The 22267-nt window shown below is 49.9% G+C and overlaps 9 protein-coding genes across 9 annotated transcripts; 3 read left to right on the forward strand and 6 right to left on the reverse strand.

Moving 5' to 3' along the window:
* Positions 1-745: 745 nt before the first annotated feature.
* Positions 746-1477, forward strand: BDZ83DRAFT_733068 (uncharacterized protein; the record flags this gene model as incomplete). Its single annotated transcript, XM_060512908.1, has 4 exons — positions 746-775; positions 805-877; positions 933-1096; positions 1211-1477. 4 exons carry the CDS (start codon positions 746-748, stop codon positions 1475-1477), a joined length of 534 nt encoding a protein of 177 aa, XP_060361883.1.
* A 1106-nt stretch (positions 1478-2583) lies between these two features.
* On the reverse strand, positions 2584-4307 carry BDZ83DRAFT_584341 (general substrate transporter; the record flags this gene model as incomplete). The annotated part of the gene is made up of 3 exons (XM_060505748.1): positions 2584-3228; positions 3289-3769; positions 3838-4307. 3 exons carry the CDS (start codon positions 4305-4307, stop codon positions 2584-2586), a joined length of 1596 nt encoding a protein of 531 aa, XP_060361884.1.
* Positions 4308-6268: 1961 nt separating this feature from the next.
* BDZ83DRAFT_743077 (uncharacterized protein) lies at positions 6269-8344 on the forward strand. Its single transcript, XM_060513130.1, has 4 exons — positions 6269-7715; positions 7788-7816; positions 7888-8007; positions 8067-8344. Exons 1-4 carry the CDS (start codon positions 6591-6593, stop codon positions 8173-8175), a joined length of 1383 nt encoding a protein of 460 aa, XP_060361885.1. The 5' UTR covers positions 6269-6590; the 3' UTR covers positions 8176-8344.
* Positions 8345-8406: 62 nt separating this feature from the next.
* Positions 8407-10933, reverse strand: BDZ83DRAFT_784957 (cytochrome P450; the record flags this gene model as incomplete). The annotated part of the gene is made up of 2 exons (XM_060515621.1): positions 10682-10933; positions 8407-9944 (listed from the first exon to the last, which is right to left on the reverse strand). The coding sequence occupies exons 1-2, from the start codon at positions 10767-10769 to the stop codon at positions 8407-8409; spliced, it is 1626 nt and encodes a 541-aa protein (XP_060361886.1). The 5' UTR covers positions 10770-10933.
* A 447-nt stretch (positions 10934-11380) lies between these two features.
* Positions 11381-12192, reverse strand: BDZ83DRAFT_443803 (uncharacterized protein). Its single transcript, XM_060503130.1, has 2 exons — positions 12108-12192; positions 11381-12061 (listed from the first exon to the last, which is right to left on the reverse strand). Exons 1-2 carry the CDS (start codon positions 12127-12129, stop codon positions 11544-11546), a joined length of 540 nt encoding a protein of 179 aa, XP_060361887.1. The 5' UTR covers positions 12130-12192; the 3' UTR covers positions 11381-11543.
* Positions 12039-12619, reverse strand: BDZ83DRAFT_630869 (uncharacterized protein). The gene has a single exon (XM_060508861.1). The coding sequence runs from the start codon at positions 12578-12580 to the stop codon at positions 12233-12235; it is 348 nt and encodes a 115-aa protein (XP_060361888.1). The 5' UTR covers positions 12581-12619; the 3' UTR covers positions 12039-12232.
* A 2052-nt stretch (positions 12620-14671) lies between these two features.
* On the reverse strand, positions 14672-15092 carry BDZ83DRAFT_754881 (hydrophobin; the record flags this gene model as incomplete). Its single annotated transcript, XM_060514544.1, has 3 exons — positions 14672-14713; positions 14775-14860; positions 14921-15092. The coding sequence occupies 3 exons, from the start codon at positions 15090-15092 to the stop codon at positions 14672-14674; spliced, it is 300 nt and encodes a 99-aa protein (XP_060361889.1).
* A 1410-nt stretch (positions 15093-16502) lies between these two features.
* On the reverse strand, positions 16503-18214 carry BDZ83DRAFT_443903 (DUF895 domain membrane protein). Its single transcript, XM_060503131.1, has one exon. The coding sequence runs from the start codon at positions 17966-17968 to the stop codon at positions 16718-16720; it is 1251 nt and encodes a 416-aa protein (XP_060361890.1). The 5' UTR covers positions 17969-18214; the 3' UTR covers positions 16503-16717.
* An 897-nt stretch (positions 18215-19111) lies between these two features.
* Positions 19112-20290, forward strand: BDZ83DRAFT_584367 (uncharacterized protein; the record flags this gene model as incomplete). The annotated part of the gene is made up of 1 exon (XM_060505752.1): positions 19112-20290. One exon carries the CDS (start codon positions 19112-19114, stop codon positions 20288-20290), a length of 1179 nt encoding a protein of 392 aa, XP_060361891.1.
* Positions 20291-22267: the final 1977 nt, after the last annotated feature.

The following is a 22267-nucleotide window of genomic DNA, read 5'->3' on the forward strand; positions in this document are numbered from 1 at the left end:
AGTGTTTAGAGAGTCTGCCTAGACGAATTCTCCAGCAGTCGACATTGCAAAAAGTTCAAGGTCGAAGCCGGCTGCTAGTCAGTATTATCCTGTAGACAGCAGCCGAAAAAAAGGCACAAACTTCTTGAACTCTCGAAGCGGCAATAAAGCTCACGCGACTCATTCTCTGGAGAACTGCCGACCAGATCATCTGAAAAGCAGCAGTAGTGACCTAGCTGCTCATCTACCTATGCTATGAATGAAGTGGAAGGGCAGGACCACATTCGCCCGGGCAATTAGTGCGGCATGTTGTCATTGTCGGCTTGACTTACCTGTTGTGCCTGCTTTGGGATTTTTCGTACAACTTATTCGTAAAGTCGGGGAGGTTCGAGCTTCTGACCTTACCATTTCGGGTCCCTGAAGCCGATAGAACACTGGGTAGACCAATAGCAAGATTGGATGACCCCATGTTTGTCTCGCCGGCAACGCATGCCATGGCCATCTGAAGCCAATGCCACATACTGATTTACGCCAAAGATTTTGAACAAAAAAGGACACCAATTTTAAACACAGTTTTGTCTACCTAGCTCGGACCCGCTCTTCCTTTGAATCTAGGTTCTTCCAAATTGTAGCATGTCTTGTAACGATGCTTCTGTACATCACAGCCAATCAAATGCCCCTCTACGGAGTCGGGGAGCTCTAGCACCCATTAGACAGAGCGGATCAGGGTCAGCCTTAGGTCTCGCTTCCGCTCAACTCAAACATCATGCTCGGCGACAATCCTGCTCTGCATCACGTAAAGGGATAGCTGTGCTGGCCGAATAGACCGCACTGACGCATCCCGCGCGCTTGCTGACTGGTCCTCCCATCGATCGCTGGTTATGTAAGGGCGTGACCGGTACGCAAGCCGTGATTCTCATAGCCATACACCCCCTGGTCTCATCTGTACATAGACGTTAAGCGATGGGAATTATTAGCCACTACCGTATCAAGGCCACAAGCCCTCGAAAAGGGTCCCGATCCTGAGATCTCATTACACTTACCTGCTGGAAGCTTTGATATTTCAAAGAGTTGCGTTGATGATGGCTCTCTTGAACACAGAATGAGTCAGGAAGCAGTAAGCCTCGCCGATACAATTCAAATTTTAAAAGCTGTGGCTTCTTTTGAATCTGGGCAGGATACAATTGACGTCTACCCCTGATTGGCATGCTCTGTATGCTGTCTCAGTCAGCCCCGAGGCAAAGCCACCTGTGATGACCTCCTCAGCCCTAACATTTTCAGCCATGAGACAGGTGTTTTACTCGTGACCATCTCGAATTTGGCTTGGTCCAAGGCCGCCTCGGATCATCGTATGGGAAAGAACAACGTACAGTCTTTCTTGCAAGGTGGTGTTTGGCCCAGAGGGTCGACTTTCGTCATCGATAACCATGCTAGAGCCAAGCCTTACAGAAGTCAGCTCGAGACGCCTGGGTTCTACGTATCGAACGGACTATCCTGAACTGAAATATGTAAACGCCTAGTAGCTTCAAGTCTGTGAATAATCCTGAGTATGGATCTTGTTCTAAGAAAGGAAGACACCTCTTCGATCCTCTGTGTTCCAGACGCTCAGGTAGTATGTTGATCACATCAGGCAGCGCACCTCAGTCTCTATACTTACTTTGATTTGCCTCTTGCGGAATGAATTGAGATAGTACCCATGATTCACTCAAACCGCGAGAGGCTATGAAATACGACGGCAAGCCTCTACAGTCTACAGTCGGCATGACTTGCCGTGAGGGCACGACAGAGTTCTCCTACTTGGAAACCAGCTTCGAATTCGACCAAGATTGGTGGGGCATTGCGTAAATTTTTGGAACTGTGGCATCAATTGTCTGAGACTACGGAACTGCAGCCGAAGGAGTCTACATGTACACACCCTAAAAGGTAAGTCTTCTACTCTGGGTAGCTTCCGCCTAGAGCAAAGAGGAACCCCTGTTTGTCCGCCCCAAAACACGTGCCGGAAGCGGACACTAGGAGTGATAATGCCGCTAAAGGTAGAGCGGACCATTGTAGATCTCGGAATCATGGATCACCCAGCCCAACCTGGAAAGTGATATTACGGTGGCTTTAGGTCTCCCACAGGACCAGATCATAGATGGCCAGACCCCCAACGGTCGTAGTGATTCCTGCAACTGACCTGATCAAAGGTCTCTCATAGCCTGCCTGTCATTTGATATTTGCTGATTGGGTTCCCCCAGCTTGCTTTACTTCCTTCGTCGTTCTTCATGGACATACTCGACTTTAAAATACCACTGGAGACCATACCGTCGCGAAAACTTTCGTTAATTCTAATTTGGTCCAAGGCCCTGTCCAATAAGTCAAGAGATGGGCCAATAAGTCAAGAGATGGGTAGATATTTTGACTTTATCCATCGGTAGGTGGGTGGCTAGCCTTTATTCTTTCTATCCGCCATCTAACTTTAAGCTTTCGGGCTTTACATGAGTACAGATCAGACCTTCGGACTCACCACGTTACCGTCTAAACCATCTCAAAACGCAATCACTCCAAGAACAACTGTCGCTTCGACCTTCCGCAGACGCAAGCCCCGAACTCTCCCAGCTCTATCTACACCTTGACGTTTTCCTCCGAAACCGATCCCATGTTTCGATGAGCCTTCATCTGCTTCTGAAGCTCCCTGGCACGTTTTACACCAAACCCGTGGTTGAACACCTCGCGAATATTCTCCAGCGTCATGTTCTTGACCTCGGGGTAGCAGAAATAAATCGAGACCCACCCGAGCACGCAGATGGCCGCATAAAATCCAAACGCACCAGATGGTGTGGTGTTTTCCATCTGTGTCAAGAAGGTGGAGGCGACGATAATGTTGGAGCCCCAGCAGCTCATCGTCAGCATCATGGTGCCCATGGCGCGCACCTCCATTGGGAAGAATTCGCTGCTCAGCCAAGCTGTGTTGCCGATACCCGAGGAGTAGAATGCGACAAAGAATACCATGCTCACAAGAACGATGATGGCCGGCGGTCCAATCGTAGCCCTCTCTCCAAGGGATAGATCATGATTGATAGGGATCCATTTGAACGCGACTGCGGCCACGACCAGGAACAGACCCATGAATTGTACCGTGCAGAGTAGAATCCTGCGACGACCGACGCGGTCTACGAGTAACAGGTTGACAAGCGTAAAGATGAAGTTGGTGCCGGCGATGATAGTTCCAACTGCCACAGGGTTACTGAATCCAACGAGGGAGAAAATCTGGTTTGCTGTTAAGCCATACTCTTTTCAAGAAACAAGGGACTTGAACACTTAACCTACGGTTGGCGAGAAATACATGAGTGAGTTGAAGCCGGAAAGCTGGCTGATGGCCATGAGTCCACACGCCGCGATCAGGGCGCGGAGGTTCGCTGGGACAACATAGAGCTGCTTAAGCACCCACCATTGCGACTTTCCAGCGTTCATGTTCTTGGCCTCCTCGACGTGGATGGTGATATGACGGACTTTCATCCGGACTTGCTCGTCCGTTCCGTTTGGGAAAATCTTTCGAATAACCTTCTCGGCCTCTTGTTCCTTGCCGTGATAGATCAACTGCCTTGGCGATTCTGGGCAGAAGGGCAGCATGCACGCCAGGATGAGGGCTGGAATCGCGCCGCCGCCAACCATGTAACGCCACCCGCCTTGTACGTGCGCGAAGCCAGCACCGACGCCATAGCTGACTAGTTGGCCGCCCGTGATGCACATGTTGTCGAGACCAATCATACGACCGCGGTATTTGGCAGGGGATAGCTCGGCAATGTACCTATTTTTCATGTTAGCGAGGGTTCATTACCGTCGGGTCTCGCCCCATTTGATACTATTGTAACATACATCGGAATGATCATGGCCGCGGAGCCGACGCCAAACCCAACGACCAGACGACCAACGGTCATCAAAGCCAACGAGTTGGCGGCAGCTTGGATGATGGCGCCGGCAGTGAACAGGAAGCTGCCGACGTAGATGGCAATCTTGCGCCCGAAGCGGTCTGCCGTGGCTCCCGCAAAGATGGCACCGATGAAGGCGCCACCGGAGGTGATTGACGTGATGAGTTCCTTTTCAGACGAGGAGAGGGTGTGCCCGAGATCATTGTCGATGTAAACTAACACGGCTGATATGATGCCCGTATCGTAGCCGAAGAGCATGCCGCCGATGGCCGCGGTGATGGATACTAGCCACGAGAACTTGCCCGTTTGGGTCTGTTCGATAGAATCGAGCCCATCCAGGCTGGCTTGAATCTCAGAGGAGCCGTCAGCTACGGTTTCCTTGTGCTGGGCCAATTCTTTGAAGTCTTTGGTCTCCATGATAGCGGTTCGTTGCGTACAAGTAACCGAGTCTAGGTATGAGGTGTCTTTTGTTTGAATGAGATGGCAAAAAGAGACGATTGTGACTATGAGAGAAGAAGAAAGGTCCCAATTGGCTTGAGGGGCAGTGCTCCGTAGAATGCTGTGATAATCTGGGGAAGACCTGGGGTAAAGTGAAGACTTTATGTCAGCAGTCGGAGTGAAGAACTGAGGGCGTGTAGTGAAGCAATAGCATTGCCCCGAGCAAGGTGTTGGTTCATCAGTGGCGCCTTGCTAGACTTTGTCGAGGGCCCAATTAGCTGGTAAGAAAGTAGAAAGCTCTGCGCGAGCTATCTTCAATGATACCCTACTCTGCGCAGGTTGGCTGACCTCAAGGGGCATGGAAGGTCACGATGATGCGCGAACCAATCGCAGGATGGCAAAAACCGAGAAATACCTTGGTACTTCATCCGTGTCGGCAGAGGTGCCAAGCCAGGTCGAAGTCTAGACAAGCCCAGCGATTGAAGCCTCCCCCGGATTTTCCCCAGATTCATGTCATGAACAAGATAAGTCGTATCCCGCGGGACTCTTGTCCCAGCCCGGAATCCATCCGGAAGTTCAAACCAGCCTAGGGGTATGTGTAGAAACCTCTATCTCATCACCACGAGGGCGAGTTAGTCTAGTGCCGGTGCCGTACAGCGCTGGTGGAGTTCTTAGCGGTGTATGCAGGGCGCGTGCGGGGGAAAGTTGCCTATCCAGTTTCAAATAGGCAAGTCAGTCTTATTTCGCTCCCGTTTCCTATTTGACCTGCTTTCATCCATGTCCACTTCATCGTCTCCCATGTCTTCCGCCTACCGCCAAAACCCAACGACTTTTCCGCTTTGGCCGGGTTACCTAAATCCAATGTCAGTAGGCCATTCATGCAAGTTGCCAACCTGGACAGCAGTCGTTGTAGCAGTACTCGTCAGTCGCCGTCCTATGTTTCTCGTCCCCCAGGCGCCCCCGCCACCAACTCACCACTCTCACACAATATCATTTTGAGTCTTTCTCCCCCCCTATGAACCGTCAAATCAAGGCCCAGGAAATCTCTGCCCACCGGCCGGTTTTCTTGTATGCCACTGTCTCCGAGGAAACTGCACGTCTCAGCGCACATACTCGACGCTGGACGAATCCAGTACCCGGCGGGTCCAGAATATGAACCGAGTACAGACCCGGACGAATCCGTGTAACGTCAGTATTCTTTCCAATCCTGTCACTCCCCTTAACCCCATCGCATCCCCTCGTCTGTCTTAGGGCCGGCGAACATATCCATGTCTGCGCCGCGTAGGATCACGGTTCTTACCCGATGGAGCCATCTGCGGTTTAATATGCCGTCCGGAACAATTCTGTTGACACGCATGCTGTTGTAGATCTGCAGGTTAAGGTGAGTTTCGATTCCGCGAGTTGGATATTCCGGCGAGATGGACCTGACAAGGCCCGCGGCCCACGACTGTTCCCGCAAGCCTTCCAAACGCGGTCTTTCTCAGCTATCTTGAATGCTAATTCTAACAACTTGGTCGGTTCTGCACGCTAGGCACCTCAAATGTAAGCGACCCGATTATTCGTTTTGCGGCTCCTTAACCTCCCGCCGGTATCTGTACCATCCCACCGGGAATCTGTCCGTGGCTGAGGCACTTTGGCGCCGTATCTCAAACTCGGCGAATATTTCCTTGATTGCGGCCCATGCTTGTCACTGACCAAGACCACGTGCAGGTGATTCAAGTCGATCAGCATGTTCCAATTGTCGAAAATCTGGAGTCGAATGTACCCGTGGGTATAGTGTACGTTTTAGGCACACGCTGAACCCTAGGTTCGTGGATCCAAGTTCAGTAATCATACCTCAGCCGAGCCCCTTCAGCTGACTTGAATCCTGCTTCTGCGATTAGTGTCCAGCCAGAGAGAGGGACTGGGGCAGCCAGAAGCGAGTACAGCTTCTCGGAAAAGCAAACCTGGGTGCGAACAACGAACCGCTCTTTCAGCTTTGTCGACGAGACTGAAGATGTGGTCAACATCCATGCTGCTGTCACCGGGGAGCCCGGCGCCGACGACGGCAGCGCAAACACCTACCTAGAGACTTCACAGAGATATGAAAGTCCGCAGGACTACCTTGCTTTACTATCTGCTGCTTCGTCTCCCGTTCCAGAGTTGCTGTCTCACTCTCGAACCTCAGCAGGAAAATCGCAAGCCTCACATGACGGCCTCTACGGCCGAGACAGCATCAGGAAGCAACGAAGACAGTTGCGACCAAGACCAATTACGAGCTCTATGACACAAGATACCATACAGAATCCAGCCAAAGAATTCCATCATCACGACGACACGTCTGCATCGAGCGGTCATACTGGAGCCTCGATACAATGGGACCTACTTCACCTTGGAGAAGATCTGACACTCGACTTTCCAAACATCCAACACATCTTTGAAGCGATAGATCCCCGACTAGAAGACAAATCCACCGGCAACGATAAAACCTACGTCGAAACACCACTATGGCCCCTTCAAGACCGTCAGGAAGCCTTCCTCTACAGATACTTCGTCGACAACCTCGCACCTCTCTTCGACATGTGCGACAACGATAGACACTTTGCCAAGGTGGTGCCGAAGAGAGCAGTTTACTGCCCGACACTACTAAACGCGATGTTTTCGGCTTCCGCAAAACGTCTTAGTCGAACGATTGGCGTTGATGGGGTCATTGCCGACCGATACCATCAAATTTGCCTTCGCTCGTTGATCCCGGCGCTCTCGTCCTCTACAGCCGTCGTAGACGACAACCTCCTGGCCGCTGTCGTAATCCTGCGCTTTACGGAAGAAGTCGATATCGGTTCCATGACCCTCGAGTCCCATCTAATGGGTACTAGAATTCTGCTGGCCGCCCAGGAAAACGCCGCCGACTTTAGCGGTCTGCGGCTTTCCGCGTTCTGGCTTGCCCTGAGGCAAGAGATATACATGGCGTTCGTTCATACCCGCCCGGTCTATCATAGCTTCTTCTCTAGCATCAAGCGGATACAGGAACGCGGTAATAGCGATGAGAATGCCGTGGATTGCCATTATGCCAACAAGGCAGTAAGTATCTGTGCGATGTGTCTTAGCTACTGTTACGGCCAGGAAGACAACCATGTAAGGAGCTACGCGCAATTGAGAGAGGATCTTGATGTATGGTGGAAAGAGAAGCCATGGTACTTCGACGCCATGTGGGCAAATCCAGAACCTGGTTTTCTGCTGGAAGAGCAGTACATCACCGACGCTGCTGTCACTGGATTACAGCACTATCACCTGGCTCGGATGCTTTTGATTGCTCACAACCCCAAGGTTGCGAGGCTTGGTACGGCTTTCCGGGCAATGGAGGAAGAACTCAAACAGACCGTTCGTGTGATATGTGGCCTTGCAGTGGTAAGCTTGCGGTTCACCGACGCCATCGACTTAGGGAAATTATCCGCTGATTACCTGGTGCTCCGTAAACAGGCGAATGAGAGAACACCCCCAGCATACGTGTAAGTGCCACCAACCAACGAGCAAACACCCTCCTCAATCATCCAGTCTTCTGACCGATGCGATGCAACAGAAACGCATGCATAGCAATCACCATGGCGGGCGATCGTTTTACAGACCGGAAAGAACAAGAGGAGTTGTACAAGATTCTTGTCAAGACTGACAGGCGGTTGGGGTGGCCGACTCATGCAGCGTAAGTAGACCCTCGCGCCAGCCCTTTAGCCACTGCAAAACGACACTGACGGCAAACAGACAGTCGCAAATCAGAGAGGCCTGGGGCTGGGAAGACTCCCCATCACCCCCTGCGATGCCTATTGCGGCCATGTTGAATGCCCGCGCACAAGCTGGGACGGCGGATTGATCTGAGTCAACCAACGACTCGCAAAGCAAGTTCTAGCGTTCTGTATAAACCCGTTAATTAATAGCGACTCGCACTTACCGAACCCTTGCGACTATGTCACTTACTTGCGAAAGGGGCCGAGATTCAGTTTACTTGGCATTGACTATCAGATCACTACACTCTTTGCAAACCTTGCCCTATCTACGTCGTGTCTACATTGGTGACTACATGTTAACAACCGACTTGCCTGTCTCATCCTTCCTGCTTCAAGTTCCTGCGCCAAACTTTCAAAGGCATCGGACTCGGCATCAGGTTCATGGCCTCGCGCCTCTCCGGTTCCCACTCGGGGAAGGGCAAGGCGAAGTTATATCTGTGCAAAACACTTGCCAACAAAACCGTCTGCTCCAGATAGCTGATATTCCTCCCGATACATCCTCGTGCACCAGCACTGAAACTGACAAAGTACGGTTGCAGTTCCTTGCCCTTGTCTCCGAGCCAGCGCTCCGGGATGTAGGACTCGGGTTCCGGGAAAATATTGGGATCTCTGTGAACGATGTATGCCGAGATGGAAATCGTCGTACCTCCAGGGATGAAATCCCCGAGAACATACGCCCCCTCAGGCGGAGTTCGTCGCGGAAGACCAAAGGTGGTTGGCGGCACTATCCGGAGAGACTCGTCAAGACACGCTCTAAGGTACGGCAAGTGCTTGACCTTGTCGTACGGCGCAACCATCTCTTCAGGCTCCAGAACGGCATCAATTTCCTCGCGCAACTTTTCCATGCATCTGGGATTCTTCAACAGCCAGTACATGACGTTGTTCATGGCAATAGCTGTTGTGTCTGAGCCGGCATTCATCATGATGGACACCTCCGCGACAATCTCACCCCAGTCTAGCCCATTGGGCGTTCCGTTCTTATCTTCCATCAAAGCCTGGAAGAAATCTTCTAGCTTTTCACCAACCTGGTAGCGTTTCAGTCGTTGGGTTGCACGATGGTAGACGATGCCGTCCCAACCCTTGTTCAGGTTCCACCATCGACGAAAAGTTGGCGAAAGTAGAGACGTCAGGCGATGATTGAACTTGTACCAGTCACCAGCCCAAACGGTGATGGATTGGGCGACGGCGGTCGAGTGCAGACAGGCTCTGTAGTTCACCTCGTGGATGGACCCGTCCATGCGCTCGGCACGCACAAGATCGTGGCCCTGGTCTAGAAATCCCAGTTTCTCAGATAGGCCAATATCGGCAATAGCGTCGAGAGTGAAGTAGTTCGTCCACGCTCGGTAATCGAAAGCAAGATCGGCCGGGTCTGGGCGAAGACCCTCCTTCAGAGGTTGGGTGCAGGCCTTGTCGCAACCGACAATGAAGCGCTCAGTCTTGTCGGCCACTTTGTGTTCCCAGTTCTCGAGGTTCTTCAATGCGTATGCCGCCGACAGAACCTTGCGTTTCCGGGCGTGGTCTGCCTTATCGACGACATCGGCAAGGTGGAAGTGGGTTCCAGCCAATGTCTCGTAAAATTCGCCCTTGAGGCACTTGGTTCCGTGCCCATAGATGTCCTTGATTGCATCAACGGTGCCGTACGAAAGGGAGTTGGGCCCAGTCCTGAGCACCGGATGTTTCTTGTGCTTCTCATAGAGAGTCTTGGATCGGAAGCCGAGTGCAGCTTCGCGCATGAAAACCAGATTGGTCACGCCGGCTAAAGACTTGAAAGCTGGGAATCGACGAAGTCTTTTGGGGTCTCGGAAGTATTCGACCACGGGGTAGACGATGAAGTAGAATAAGAGGCTCAGCAAAGCTGCCGAGGGAAGTATAATTGCGTACATGACCGAGTGCTATATCGACTAGCTTGGAAGACTTGTTCGCAGAGGTCTGGTGTCAAGATCTTGATATTTCGATTTCCCCACGCTAGCTAGCACATCAGCACGACATTTCACTTGTAATAGCGAGCTTTGAAATAGTCATTCGGTCCGGTGCAATCAGCTGACTTCAAGATCAAACACAAACGCAACGGGATATGTATTCCGCGGAGTGCCAGCGTCGGAAACATCACAACAGTCATTCTCATGCTCTTCAGGCGCCTCTAGTATAGGCAGACAAAAGAAAAAGGACGACAAGTTGCCTATCTCGCCACCCAAGGTGTCCCTGTCAGACAAAATCGGCGTCTTCTGATGGGTCCAGATCAGGGGCCCACGGCAGACGGCAACGTTGAATATCTCTAGTCCCACGCACTCCCCGCATGCCAAGATCGAGTTAATCGGACCAAACTTTCCTATCCAAGACGTCCCGGATGGGAAGTTACCTGTTTGGAGAATACCCCACGTTCAGGCATGGCATTTGTTCAGGAAAGGAAACTTGTCAGCCGCAGTAGATCGCGCGACTTGCCTATTTGACTTCAGGTAGGCAAGTCATTTCCAGGCTAGGCAAGTCGGCAGTCATGCATCGCGCCGCGTATTTCCAAACTCGACGTCCCGCCCACATGGATAGTTACACAAGCGCCGGGAAGGTTTGGATGAAGGCCCTACGATAACTAACCTTGAAGACCTCGATTCTTGACTCCTAAGTACAGGTACTTGGTGGCGAGAGGTAGTCTGTTTTCACCCCTCGATGTCCAATCAGCCATTTGCAATCTAAGGGCTTTTTGCGTTTTGCTATCGGCTGGCTTGGAGACGTCAGCGGTAGACGATGAGTTCAATGAAATCGTTCACGAGCCTATAGTCACCCACCCGCCCCTAGCCTTCTTTCTTTCGCTATGGCAATAGCTCCAGCGGTATCCGTAAGCCGTAAATGAATTCTTTCCGAAAGAGCTCGTCATCCATTGAGGTGGCATTGGCCCAATCCTTGTCGTTTCATTGCACCTAAATAGCGGGATACCGACACCTCGAGTGCCTTTCTAAAACGGACCCTTTCCCTCAGTCCAGGTTGGATGTAGTCACAATTTCCGAAACAAGATCCTACTTTGGGACCTTTCGCCGACTTTCGTTGTTTTCTCTCACCGGCTTGACTACCGGCTAGCGATGGTCTGCATCCCAGATCTAAGATATGATCCCCAAATATCCCGCACTGAGTCATCCTCTCTTAAAATCGCCTTCATCTTTCTCATCATGAGGCCGAGCTTTTAGATATCTCCATCTTCATTCGTGGTACAAAGTTTGTTGGAAGTCATACTGACGAGACATCCAACTTCCTATAGGGGCGACTGTTCCAATTCAGCACATGAGCCTTATCCGCCGGATTATTATAGGTAATTATTTTAGTTATTGCCAATCCCCGAAACATTTTTACCCGGGAGTTCTACGAAATCTGCAAATCAAGACAACTGCAACTCCTCCACGACACTGACCTGACTTTGGTTTTCTCTTTCTACACTTATCCCAGCTTGAAGGTCGTGAGGATTTCATTGAGGACTCTCACTACTCCTCGGGAGTCGAGCATCTGAGCATTCGCCATTCTGTTTATATGTACCTTTCGAGACCCAAGGTGCTAAATGTTTTAAGTCACCAAGATCCAGTTCTTCGGGCTGCTCGTCCGGTTGGCTATTATCACCATCCCGACTTCGGTGATTTGCAGCTAATGCTTTGGGTTCGCTTTCATCCTTTACAGCGGCCAACACACCGGTCGATAGGTGTCCGATTCCCAGATCCACATGGCTAATATCCCGAAGAGAATGACCAGGCTCATCGTTATCGTTGTCAACGGAAATTAGTTCGTGCAACCGATCGCTCGGTCGCAAGACACTGTTCCCAATAGTCCTCATTCTCGGCCTAGCACCAAATATGGAGTTGACACCTTGAACTGTTCGTCTCCGTCGTAAGAATAGACGCCGGAAATAGTCTCTGAAGGCAGGCATGCAAGAACAGAAGATGAAGCCGTTTAATTCGACGAATGACCAGTTAGAGATTGGCACAATGTCCCCTGGTGAGTGTCAATACTCGCGTTTGCAATAAATCAACTAACTCACATGTCGGATTCGAAGTCTTCATGAAATCTCCGATAGAGCTGAGTCTCAAGATGGAGACAAAAGTGATCCTACAATGGAGATTAGCACTTATCAATCCCACATTTCCAGGTTTCGCAGGGCACAACTCACAACAATGCTACAGCGAACATCATACCGGCCCCAACTTTCTGTCTCCATCGCCAATTGAGCCTGACGATTTGAGAAATGGGCATCGCTACTACAATAACATCAAGTGCGATATTGATAGATGCATGGGCCCAAGTCTGAACATTAATATCGTGACAACGGCCCTGGTGTTCTCCATCCCACTTAGTCCAGGTGTAGCTGATGGGCCAGCACTGAACTGAAGTCGCAACTAGGAACGAGACGGCTGATATGACGCATGCCCATATGACACCCCAAGTCAAACGCCTAAACTTTTCATCGGTGAATAGGCGCAAGTAGAAGAACAGGAAGTTTGTCTTCGCAAACATGACGGTGAATGCATAAAAGTGCTCTCCGATGTAGAACAGCTTAGCGAGTCTGGTAAGCTTAGACTCTTCCCTTTTTGCTAACCTCACTGTCTGTCACTGCACTTACTTTGAAGAACTCGTTGATTTGTTCCGGTGTAAGTGTCCAAATATCTTTGCCAAGGCCATTTTGGACCGCTGTAACATAGGTTAGATTCCACCTCTGGCTTACTTCCTCGGTCTTTGGGTGGGGACTGCTTACTGAACACAACGACTACGCTCATAGGTACTGACATCAACTAGGTCAATGTTTTTTTAGTCTAGATGCAGATGAGACAACGTCTTTTCCGAAAAGAGAAACATACCATTGAGAAAATCAGGGCATAGTCATCCAGTCCAACAGTGTAATCCAGCCGTGAAAGTTGAGAGTACATGCGGACGCCAACACTGAACACAGCCACAATAGCCCCTGCTACGGCACTGGCAGTGGCCGAAATACCTCTATCTCGATTTGGGAGTCCACAAATGTCAAATATGATTCTTTGGCTCTCTATCTCTGTCAGCACACATCCTGCTAAAAGTGTCAAAGGCGGGGAGGAAAATACTTAGTCCATCGATGACAGAGCAGTTTTGGTAGCTGCAGCCGACTACTCCGTACAGTTGTTGCTCGGCGCAAAGAAATTTGACGGCGGCTTGTGCACTAGGCACTGATGCGAGTATTGTCGAGACACATTGATTCTAGAAGCAGCATAACATTAGCAGTCGCCTCAAGACTCGCGACTTTGGCGCGACTGTCGCGCTATGTTGGTTTGACGGTCAGGGAAGTTACCGCGCATTCCGGCAGAAGGCTGTCAATACCCAGGCCCTGGGGTATGGCACTCGACACTGGAGTTGAGTCCATCATTCGTCTCGGTAAGTCCGGCAAAACACAACTTCGACAAGACTGGGAATTGGGGACAAACCAAGCACATTGGTCGCAACGTCTTTCGACAAAGACGTTGATAGTTGCAGACATACGCAGGTGTGTAGCTGGGCCGATCCGTATTTGAAAGATCTTTTCTTCGAAGAAAACTTCCTCATGTTCGCTTTGAGATTCCACATGACGTTGCGTCTCTATTTACGGCGGTGCTTGAATCAGGGCTACCCCATTTCATTGTTGACATTTGGTCAATCTAAGCTCTATTGAGATTCAGAGTGCAACGGCTCTGTCAGGATCAGGCTCTTGCGCCAATCAATCATGTCCGATGTGCACTTATAGTTCAGCCGGTGCCATCTTAGCCGAGCGTCGGATCACTTTGAATTTCAGTAGTGGTCAAAGTTGGGACTAGCACGCCATAGCACAGGGGCCAGTGTGCTGTCGAATGCGTGCTTCAGGGGACAGACAGGCTTCTCCGCAAGGCAGAAAATGTGCCAGAACCAGAGAAATCAGACTTCAATGTTTCTACAAGCATCAATCAGACGAGTCTTGGCAACAAACCCAACGTCAACTTATATCGCCCCAATTTAGATGCAGCAAAACAGTCGTTGTTCTGCGTGATATTCCTTCGATCTAGAAATTGCACAAGTTGCGGGGCACATGGGCTGAACAACACTTTTCTTTTTTCCCCTCTGTAACTCTTCCACCTTAGCGACAACTTGATGGCAAGTTGGCAAGACGAGGAATTCTAGACTATCTAGATTGCAACGCGTGCGTAGCTAGAAGTAGTGCAGCAGCGAAGTATATTTCGTTTTGACTATGTTAGTACCGTCATACAATTGCTTCAGTAACATGTTCACGTTCTTGTCTACCCTTTTATGCCTGAAACACGTGGCTGACTCACTTTGAGCTACATTGTAGAGGACAGCGACAAAAGATACCATACATAACGTCACAACGGTTCGAATGATGACTTCGAGCAAGCTCTCTGACCGGCTACGCGGTAATGACTGAAGTTGATTTATAAAATCTAGCATGACGCTCTGGAGCTTGCAGCCTCAGAGCCAAGAATTTCCCTCCGTCGATCCCGGTACAACACGCCGACTAACTACATGTTTTGCAGCGGAAGAAGACATGTAGAGGTTTCCGAGATGTGTTGACAAATCATCGTGCTTTGATAGTTCCTCTCGTCTCTAAGCCTAAACACCAACAGGAGTCTGGCAAAGGACAGCCTGGCCGAGCTGTGGTAATAACTGTTAGAAGACGAGAAACACACATTTATCTTCGATTTGTACTACTCACGACGGGAAGAACACAGCAGCGGGCACGTTGACCACGATTGGCGCAGATGCTTCTGAAGTCGCTAGCCGAAGTCGGCACGGTCGTGGCTGTTGGCAGAGTTATTAGCATCGTTACCTTCACCTCCCTCTGATTTCGTTCTGACTTACGAGAAGCGCAGTCAAGATTAGCAACTCCCAGAACATCGGTGGCACAGCACTGAAGGCTGTCGTAAAGACCAGAGCAAGCATCATAGGGAGCAGAGCCGCCGCCAGTGTTGCCGGTTGGAATAGCGATGACGGCAGTGGCCAAGATCGAAACGAGAGCGGTAGTGAACTGCATTTTGAAAGCGATACGATGATTGAGTGAGAGTCTTGAGTGACCGAAGAAGAGCTGGAAGCTGCAGGCTGCTTTGAGTAGGAGGTAGAAGAGATGGTTGATTATAATGACTAGATGCTGATTGAGAAGCCTGGCAAATGCAGACTTTATATATCTGAGTCCAATTGTCGTCGTCGCTGCTCATTCGACTAAACAGATCAACTTAATGAATAGTCTTCTTGCATTTCCGCCTCCATGTTCACTGTTAGTGCAAAGTCCTGCGGCATAACTTCACCTCACCATTGACCTGACCATTTCACAGTCATCGTCGGACCAAAGGCACACGATGAGGTTCGTAAAGCTTTCGGCAATTCGGTAAGAAGAGCTCATCGCCAACGACCTGGGTATGCTTGGCAATATTGGCTTGGCTGTCCACTTTGAGTCCGAGAAACTGAGGTGTAAGTAAATCCACCTAACACGAGCTACATAAGGCGGGAGTGGCTACTCTCGTGCCGCTAAAAACGTGAGAAGTGATACGGGATCCTCCAAAATGCCCGAAAAAAGGAATGTCCAACTTCATGATGCCGTTCGGGGATGCAGTTCGTCTGAATCCGGGTGGAGTGAAGACGTTGGTCTGGCCCGGGATGATAATTAAATTCGCCTACAGCCGCTCCCGCCTGTCAAATGCAACATTCCCCGCCCTCAGCTCGACTAAGAGCGAATCAGGGGAAAAGTTGATTCTTAGCCCAGCCTTCGACTGGGTATAAATCAGAGTTGTGACGCTGCAAGTACAGGCATGCCTGCAGATGATCAGCGCTGTCTACTGCCTCGTACCTTGTTTCGTGAATCAGGAGTCTTTCCGCAGGCGAAGCACAGGTATAGTAGAGCAGGAGGTTAAGTAGGTATATGCGGCTAGGGTAACCATTTGTGCAACGGGTATGCTGCATAAGGCTGGGCCCATTGCTTTGAAGAATTTACTAGAAATATTGAGCATCTCTCAAGACGTTTTATCATTGCAATTAAACTTGCGCTCTGGGACTTTGCTGCTGCTGCTGTGAACCAATTGCACGTTGCGTAAGACTACTTTACGAACTGTTGCGATGAGCTCTGAATCTGGGTTCTCCTTGAATGCAACCACTCCCCTTCCATAAAAAAAGTGTCCAAGGCATAGTGCAAACGAATCCAACAGTTCAGAAATGTGTTGGCAATTACCCATCATAATACATCAATCATATCCGTTGAAAGAAGTCCTGCATGTTCGACATTGAAATTTGACGATCCACACTGGTTGTTCGTGCATGATGTGTCACACTACCATGCATGGGCTAGGCGTTCAGTCCTAGTAAATGGTGCTTTACATGGGTTGCGGACGAGGCGGATAGAGGCCTGCAGCAACCTAGAACCTAAACGCAACAAAATGTTCTCAATGCTACCTAATCATTGACCAAGACCCAAAACTGCAGAGCAAAGATTTTCCAGGTATCGTGCAAATGGACCATATGATGTAACATAGAGAAAGTCAAAGCGGAAAGCACTGCGATGTCTGCAGACCATGACCAGCTTGTCGTTCTCCGTCTGATCATTAATCGGCATGCTTTTAAGACATATTCCAAGAACTCGACAGGCAACTGAAAACTGTCGATCGTGGCCTAGACTTTCTGTTCCATAGTAATTTCCACCGCCTCATGCATCCGGTCTTGCATCCGGTCCTGCTCTTCGAATTTCCCCACAACTTGAAGAGTGGCAAAGTAGCTGAAGGGCAGGGCGATAAACCAAAGACCGCAGTTGATGCTTGCTGTAGCAATGAGGGGGGTTGGGACGGCTTGGGTCCCGAACCCCACTGCTACCGCTGCCGTCTCGATGCCACGAAGCAAAGAGCTATACCGAACCTGGTCACCAGGCGAGTCTGACAGGTTTCCGATTGCCCAGTAGATGAAGTTCTCAATCATGCCAAGAGACGCTCTTTCCAGCATATATAGCCCAAATCCGCGTCCGAACTCGCTCTGAAAGGCCCAGTCTAGGACAGGGAGCGTGAATCGATACTCATTTTGGATGATGACAGCCCATATCCAGGTTGCAGTGTTGAGACAGACAATCAGTGAATAAGTTGCTAGAGCTCGTGTCTGGCGATTCTTGGACCACGGGAGATCCACAAGTGATCCTCCGAGCCATGTTGAGAAAGTGCTTACAATAGCTGCAACAAAACCACCCAGCGCCCTCGAGCGCACGCTGAAGTATGTTGCAAGGTAAGTGCCGGGGTATGCTTGAATCCAGCCGAAGTACCAGAAGAGAGGCGTCAATAGAAGAATTGAACGACTTCTGAGGAGCTTCCACATCTCGATGAGCTCTGTTCGCCAATGGATCCCTCTCGGCGCTTCGATGCGACTTCCGTCATCCCGCATGACCTTGTCAGGGTTGGATAGGAGTAGACCCAAGAAGAAACCGAGACATTGTATGCCGATGAAGGCAAGGTACAGCTCGTATCCAACCTTGCCCTTCTGATTGACCTTGTGGTTAAGGGCCAGCGAGATGGCGCCACCAATAATCATGCCAAAGTTGCGGAAGGTGAACCACGTCGCGACGTAACGGCCTCGTTTATGGTGTTCAGGATATCCCGTAGCAATCGCTCCCTCGACGCTGTAGAAGAATCCAGCACTTATGCCGCAGGCAACCGAGCCGAAGTAGATGAGCCATGTTCCATCTGTCCGATTGTTGACGTAAAGGCCCGCTGCATAGAGGGGATACCCAAGAGCACCAACTGCCAAAGTCCAGCGGAATCCAATCAGGTTGGTAAGGAACGGGCCGGCGAAGCAAGTCAACGTCATAAAGGCGTAAAGGAGAGCATTCGCTGCGTTGACCAGATCTGAACTCTGTGAACCGCCGACGCCGAGTCCATTCATAGCACTCCATATTCCCGGTGCACAGAAAGCACACAGAGACCCACGATGAGTATCTGAAAGAGAGTACTCCTCAGAAACGGTATGGGTTGCGACGGAGACGGCGGCTCGTTGCCGGGCTCGATTTCTGGTTGGCGGAGGCCGGCGACCTCGACCACTCCCTTCTGGACGACTGATGGTTCAAAAGACATTACTGGCTACGTTGTTGACTGGTATGGTGGTCGAATTTTGACTCGAATATGCTTGATGATGGGTTGAAAAGGCTTGACGGCAGCGAGACAAGGCCACCTCTTCGAAGACCTTGATGGTTGCAGTTACTGGAGGGCCAACCTTTATGGGCTGGCGTTAAACCAGAACCTTCTGAGGGAACTTCTCACTTCACTTAGGGACTCAAGATACGACTCGAATCCGTGCCTGTAAAATTCCCACCGCATGAGAGTCGCTTGCAGGGTCACGAATTACGTGCTCAAGTTTCGTCCCAACGTCGCACCGATCGACAGTCCTGCACCAATCTCTTGGACGTTACGAACGGTGACCCAGACCCCGCATCGGGGACAGTCGGAAGCAGTCAATTCGACTCTTTACTCGTTAGGAAGACTTGTTCGTTCTAGATCATCTATGAAAGAGCCGGCACGTAGCCCTTCCGCCGTCAATGAATTGCCTGAATGCTAGCAACATGGAGTTAGCAAAGGATTGCATGTATCCATCATACGAAGGAATTTGCGTTCTCTCTTGGTTAGGATACGGTCTTCGGAATATTGCGATATCTCTTCAAGTAAGTAAGGTATGTATGAGGACCGAAGTTAAGCATGTGTTCGAACCTACCTTCCTTTGCATTCAATCTCAACTACAATGAACCAATCCTATCGGAGGACGCGGGTATTCATAAACGGGCAGAGGTATCGATGCAACTCTCGCCAATTGGCATGAAGCCCAAAATAACGTGATTTTAGCTTCGAACGCATCAAAAGCACATGCTAGAACTTCCCCAGATAGGTATATAAGTTCCCGCTCAGCCAATATTACTTCGCGGGCGCTTCGATCAAACCCAGCCTAAATCCAGTGCCTGCACGTTGTCACATATTGCGATCATCGGCATCGAAGCCAATACTTCCTGCTACACTTACCGCAAAGCACGCAGTCACAATGACGACTTCAATCATATCGAATGTTACCGAAGGCCATCAAACAAATAATCAACTCAATCTCCCCATCGTATTTGAACAATTCCACGGTTTACCCAAGACAAATCAACGACTTCTGGGCGAACCCCATCCCACCGGCGCTGTGACACCCCTGGCGTTGAGGCTTTCCAGTCGACACGAAGATGTTCAGTTGCATGAGGTCGTCCATGCTGTAGAATCTCTTCAGAGCCAGGGCGAACTTACCAAGAAACTCGCCATTCATGGGGCGCTTTTATTCAGAGATTTGCCAATTCATGGCGCTGAGGATTTCAGCAAGTTCGCACACGCTTTCGGATACAAACCACACGAAATCATCGGCATTGTAGTCGATAGACCATTGCTGGCCCCAAATGTGGCACCTGCGAACGAAAGCCCAAAAGATGTCCTCATCTATAACCACAACGAGTCCCCCCAGGTCCCACATGCGCCCGAATACGTTTTCTTCTATAACCACAAGGCGCCCTCCAAAGGGGGCGAGACCCCCATTTCTTCATCACTGGAGCTCTTTCAACGAGCCAAGGATGAAATCCCGGATTTTATCCAGGAATTGACGGAGAAGGGCATTCTAAGCAGAGTGACCTACAAGTTCGACAAGCAATATACAGGAGGTTCAACCCTTAAACAAGCTTTTGGGAAAGACTTCTTGGACGGCGATAGTGTAACCATACAGCGCGAGAAGATTGAGGCGCAAATTGCCAGATATGGAAGAGGCAAACATACGACGTGGGAATGGATAGACGACGGTGTGATCCTGACGCATAGGTTGCCCGCGATTCGTACTCAGCCAAGCACGGGACTTCCGACGCTCTTCACTGGACTAGCCGCCTACTGGAAGAACTCTCAAGGAGGAAATGGGGCCAGAAAGGAAGTTACCAAACAGCTCTATGGCGACGGCACGTCGATTCCGGACAAGTATCTCGAACATTTAGCGAAGATCACAGATGAGATCCGAGTACTCCACAAGTGGCAACAAGGAGACATTCTCGTGTTCGACAACGTCATTGCTCAGCATGGCAGACAGCCTTGGGAAGGCGAACAATCAGATCGCGTGGTGCTCGCTAGTCTTTTCGATGGAGACAGTGTGCCTGGGGCGTATGGTGACGGCGACTGGGCTCAGGTTGTTCAGGCGTTGGACGGTTGACGATATCAAAATTGGATGGGTTCATATTTTGACTCGAGACGACACACATATCTGCATAGTTCAGTGAACCGATAAGCTATGAAGAAAAGAAAAGTATGGGATGATTATGTTTATATATCGACTGATGGATCACACTGCTTTCTTTCACGACACATGCATTGAATCTAGGTATACTGCCAAGGCTGTCGGAGGTGGCTGGCGACTCGTGCCATATTTCCGAGTAAACTAAGGGGCTTCTACTGTTAGACTAGTCGCTTTGAACTAGGAGTGAATTTTTAATTGGAACTGAGGGAGTCGACTGAAATCCCAACCATCCTCCCTTGCGGCACCCTTTCATGACATGAGGCCTCCATTCGGATTCCTAAGCCCACCCCTTGCCTCGATCTTAGGAATGGGAAGCCCACACCATTTCCGGGAATTCAGGCACCAGGCACCAGGCACGAAGACAGTTAAAGTCGTCCCGGCGTCAAATTTGACAGTTGGAGTTCTTTTTCCATCATCCCTTCTGCCTGATCTCTCTTATTCCCTTCTCAAATTGCATGTTAGTGCTCTGGTCTCTCGGCCCCTTTATAGAATGGAGTAGGGCTTAGTCCATGCTTACTTAAAGTCTGTGACACGTCATAGAAGTTCCACTATCGAGACGCAAGAAGAGTGAACCTACCTTGAGATTTCAATGCCAAGTAAACAGTCAAGGCTATAAGAGAGCCACAGCTAGTTGATATCAGGGAATATGAAGCAACATGCATAGTTGTTTCGCGAATCATTCAAGCGACTGAATACTTTACGCGGGGCCACATAATTCAAATTGAAGGATTGAGGAATAGATGTTTATTATTTAGGAGGTTGAGTCTGAGGATACTACAGAACTCAAATTAGCACCCATTCGAAGAGCACTCCACGTCACATTTCAAGGTTTTGCTATGGTGAGCTCACCATTGAAAGACTTTAGTAATTTTCACCTTGGACTTTTTGTTGCGCCGAGGTAGTAGATATGATATCTCATTACTACAGATTTCTACAGCTGGATAGTCCTTCATCACTTTGAGACTTCTGCATCAATTCATGACAGTGACATACTAAGAGTCTTGGACCGGAGACGGGCATTTCTCATTAATGATGAATGCGTTAGAGGATCTTTCCAAAAAGACATGGTATCAGGAAGTTTGGGATGATAATAGTTTCAGGTCCTCAGACACACAAAGTTCACTAAACAATTCTTACATGTGCTCGAAAATAGATTGTCGATCGTGATTAGGTCAAAAAGGGCCGCATCTTATGAGGTTTCTTCGCAACAATGCAGGAAAATGGCGACCCTTCGTTGCCAATATACGAGGAGTTACTGATGGCTTCTTAAACTATTTCTCCGTGCAGTGGGAGTCAAGACTCAAAAAAGCCCATGAAGTCCAAAAACAACGTTCCCAGGCGATACCCTTTGGCCACCAAAACTCTTTCTTCCGGCATGGACCAGGTAATTGCTGCATGACTCTAGGCAGAATAAATCTTGCTGTGAGAAAGCTGCAAGGCCTTCTACCTAGTGGTCTGGTCCGGGACGTCGAGAGAAAAGCTCTCTACCTCAATACGGTTGGTATCGCAACTCAACGACACCAGGCATGCTGTTCACGCAGTCGTCGCGATTGTCGGTGAACGTCATTCCGAGCTCCAGATGCATGATGCTTCGGTGAATCTCCTATTCGCTCAATGGAGGCCGAAATTGATCGTGAAGAGGACTTCGGAGATGGTCTGGCCGGAGCTTGATTGGAACACCGCATGACACTGGACTATTCAAATGATAGCAGGAATCCCAAACACAGATCTGACATGACGGACAGGGCATATGTCGCGCTTATCTGAACCGGCAGAGTCGCAAGAGCAAGGTGAGTGATGATGCTCGGGAGCAGAGAGCAGGTATTTATGTCCAATTACCAGGAGTCTCCCATGAATCGCGTTGATCCCTGAGGCATTCGCTTGGATGTAGCG

The sequence above is a fragment of the Colletotrichum acutatum genome (genome assembly GCF_030867785.1).
Source record: "Colletotrichum acutatum strain CBS 112980 chromosome Unknown BDZ83scaffold_89, whole genome shotgun sequence".
Lineage (NCBI taxonomy): Eukaryota > Fungi > Ascomycota > Sordariomycetes > Glomerellales > Glomerellaceae > Colletotrichum > Colletotrichum acutatum.

Coding starts and splice junctions, on each gene's coding strand:
- BDZ83DRAFT_743077 (XM_060513130.1), top strand. CDS start 6,591: ATGACACAAGATACCATACAGAATCCAGCCAAAGAATTCCATCATCAC. Junction 7,716..7,787: donor TGATATGTGGCCTTGCAGTG/GTAAGCTTGCGG, acceptor CTCCGTAAACAG/GCGAATGAGAGAACACCCCC. Junction 7,817..7,887: donor AGAACACCCCCAGCATACGT/GTAAGTGCCACC, acceptor GCGATGCAACAG/AAACGCATGCATAGCAATCA.
- BDZ83DRAFT_443803 (XM_060503130.1), bottom strand. CDS start 12,129: ATGAAGACTTCGAATCCGACAT. Junction 12,062..12,107: donor GAAGACTTCGAATCCGACAT/GTGAGTTAGTTG, acceptor GACACTCACCAG/GGGACATTGTGCCAATCTCT.
- BDZ83DRAFT_630869 (XM_060508861.1), bottom strand. CDS start 12,580: ATGTTTGCGAAGACAAACTTCCTGTTCTTCTACTTGCGCCTATTCACC.
- BDZ83DRAFT_443903 (XM_060503131.1), bottom strand. CDS start 17,968: ATGAATGGACTCGGCGTCGGCGGTTCACAGAGTTCAGATCTGGTCAAC.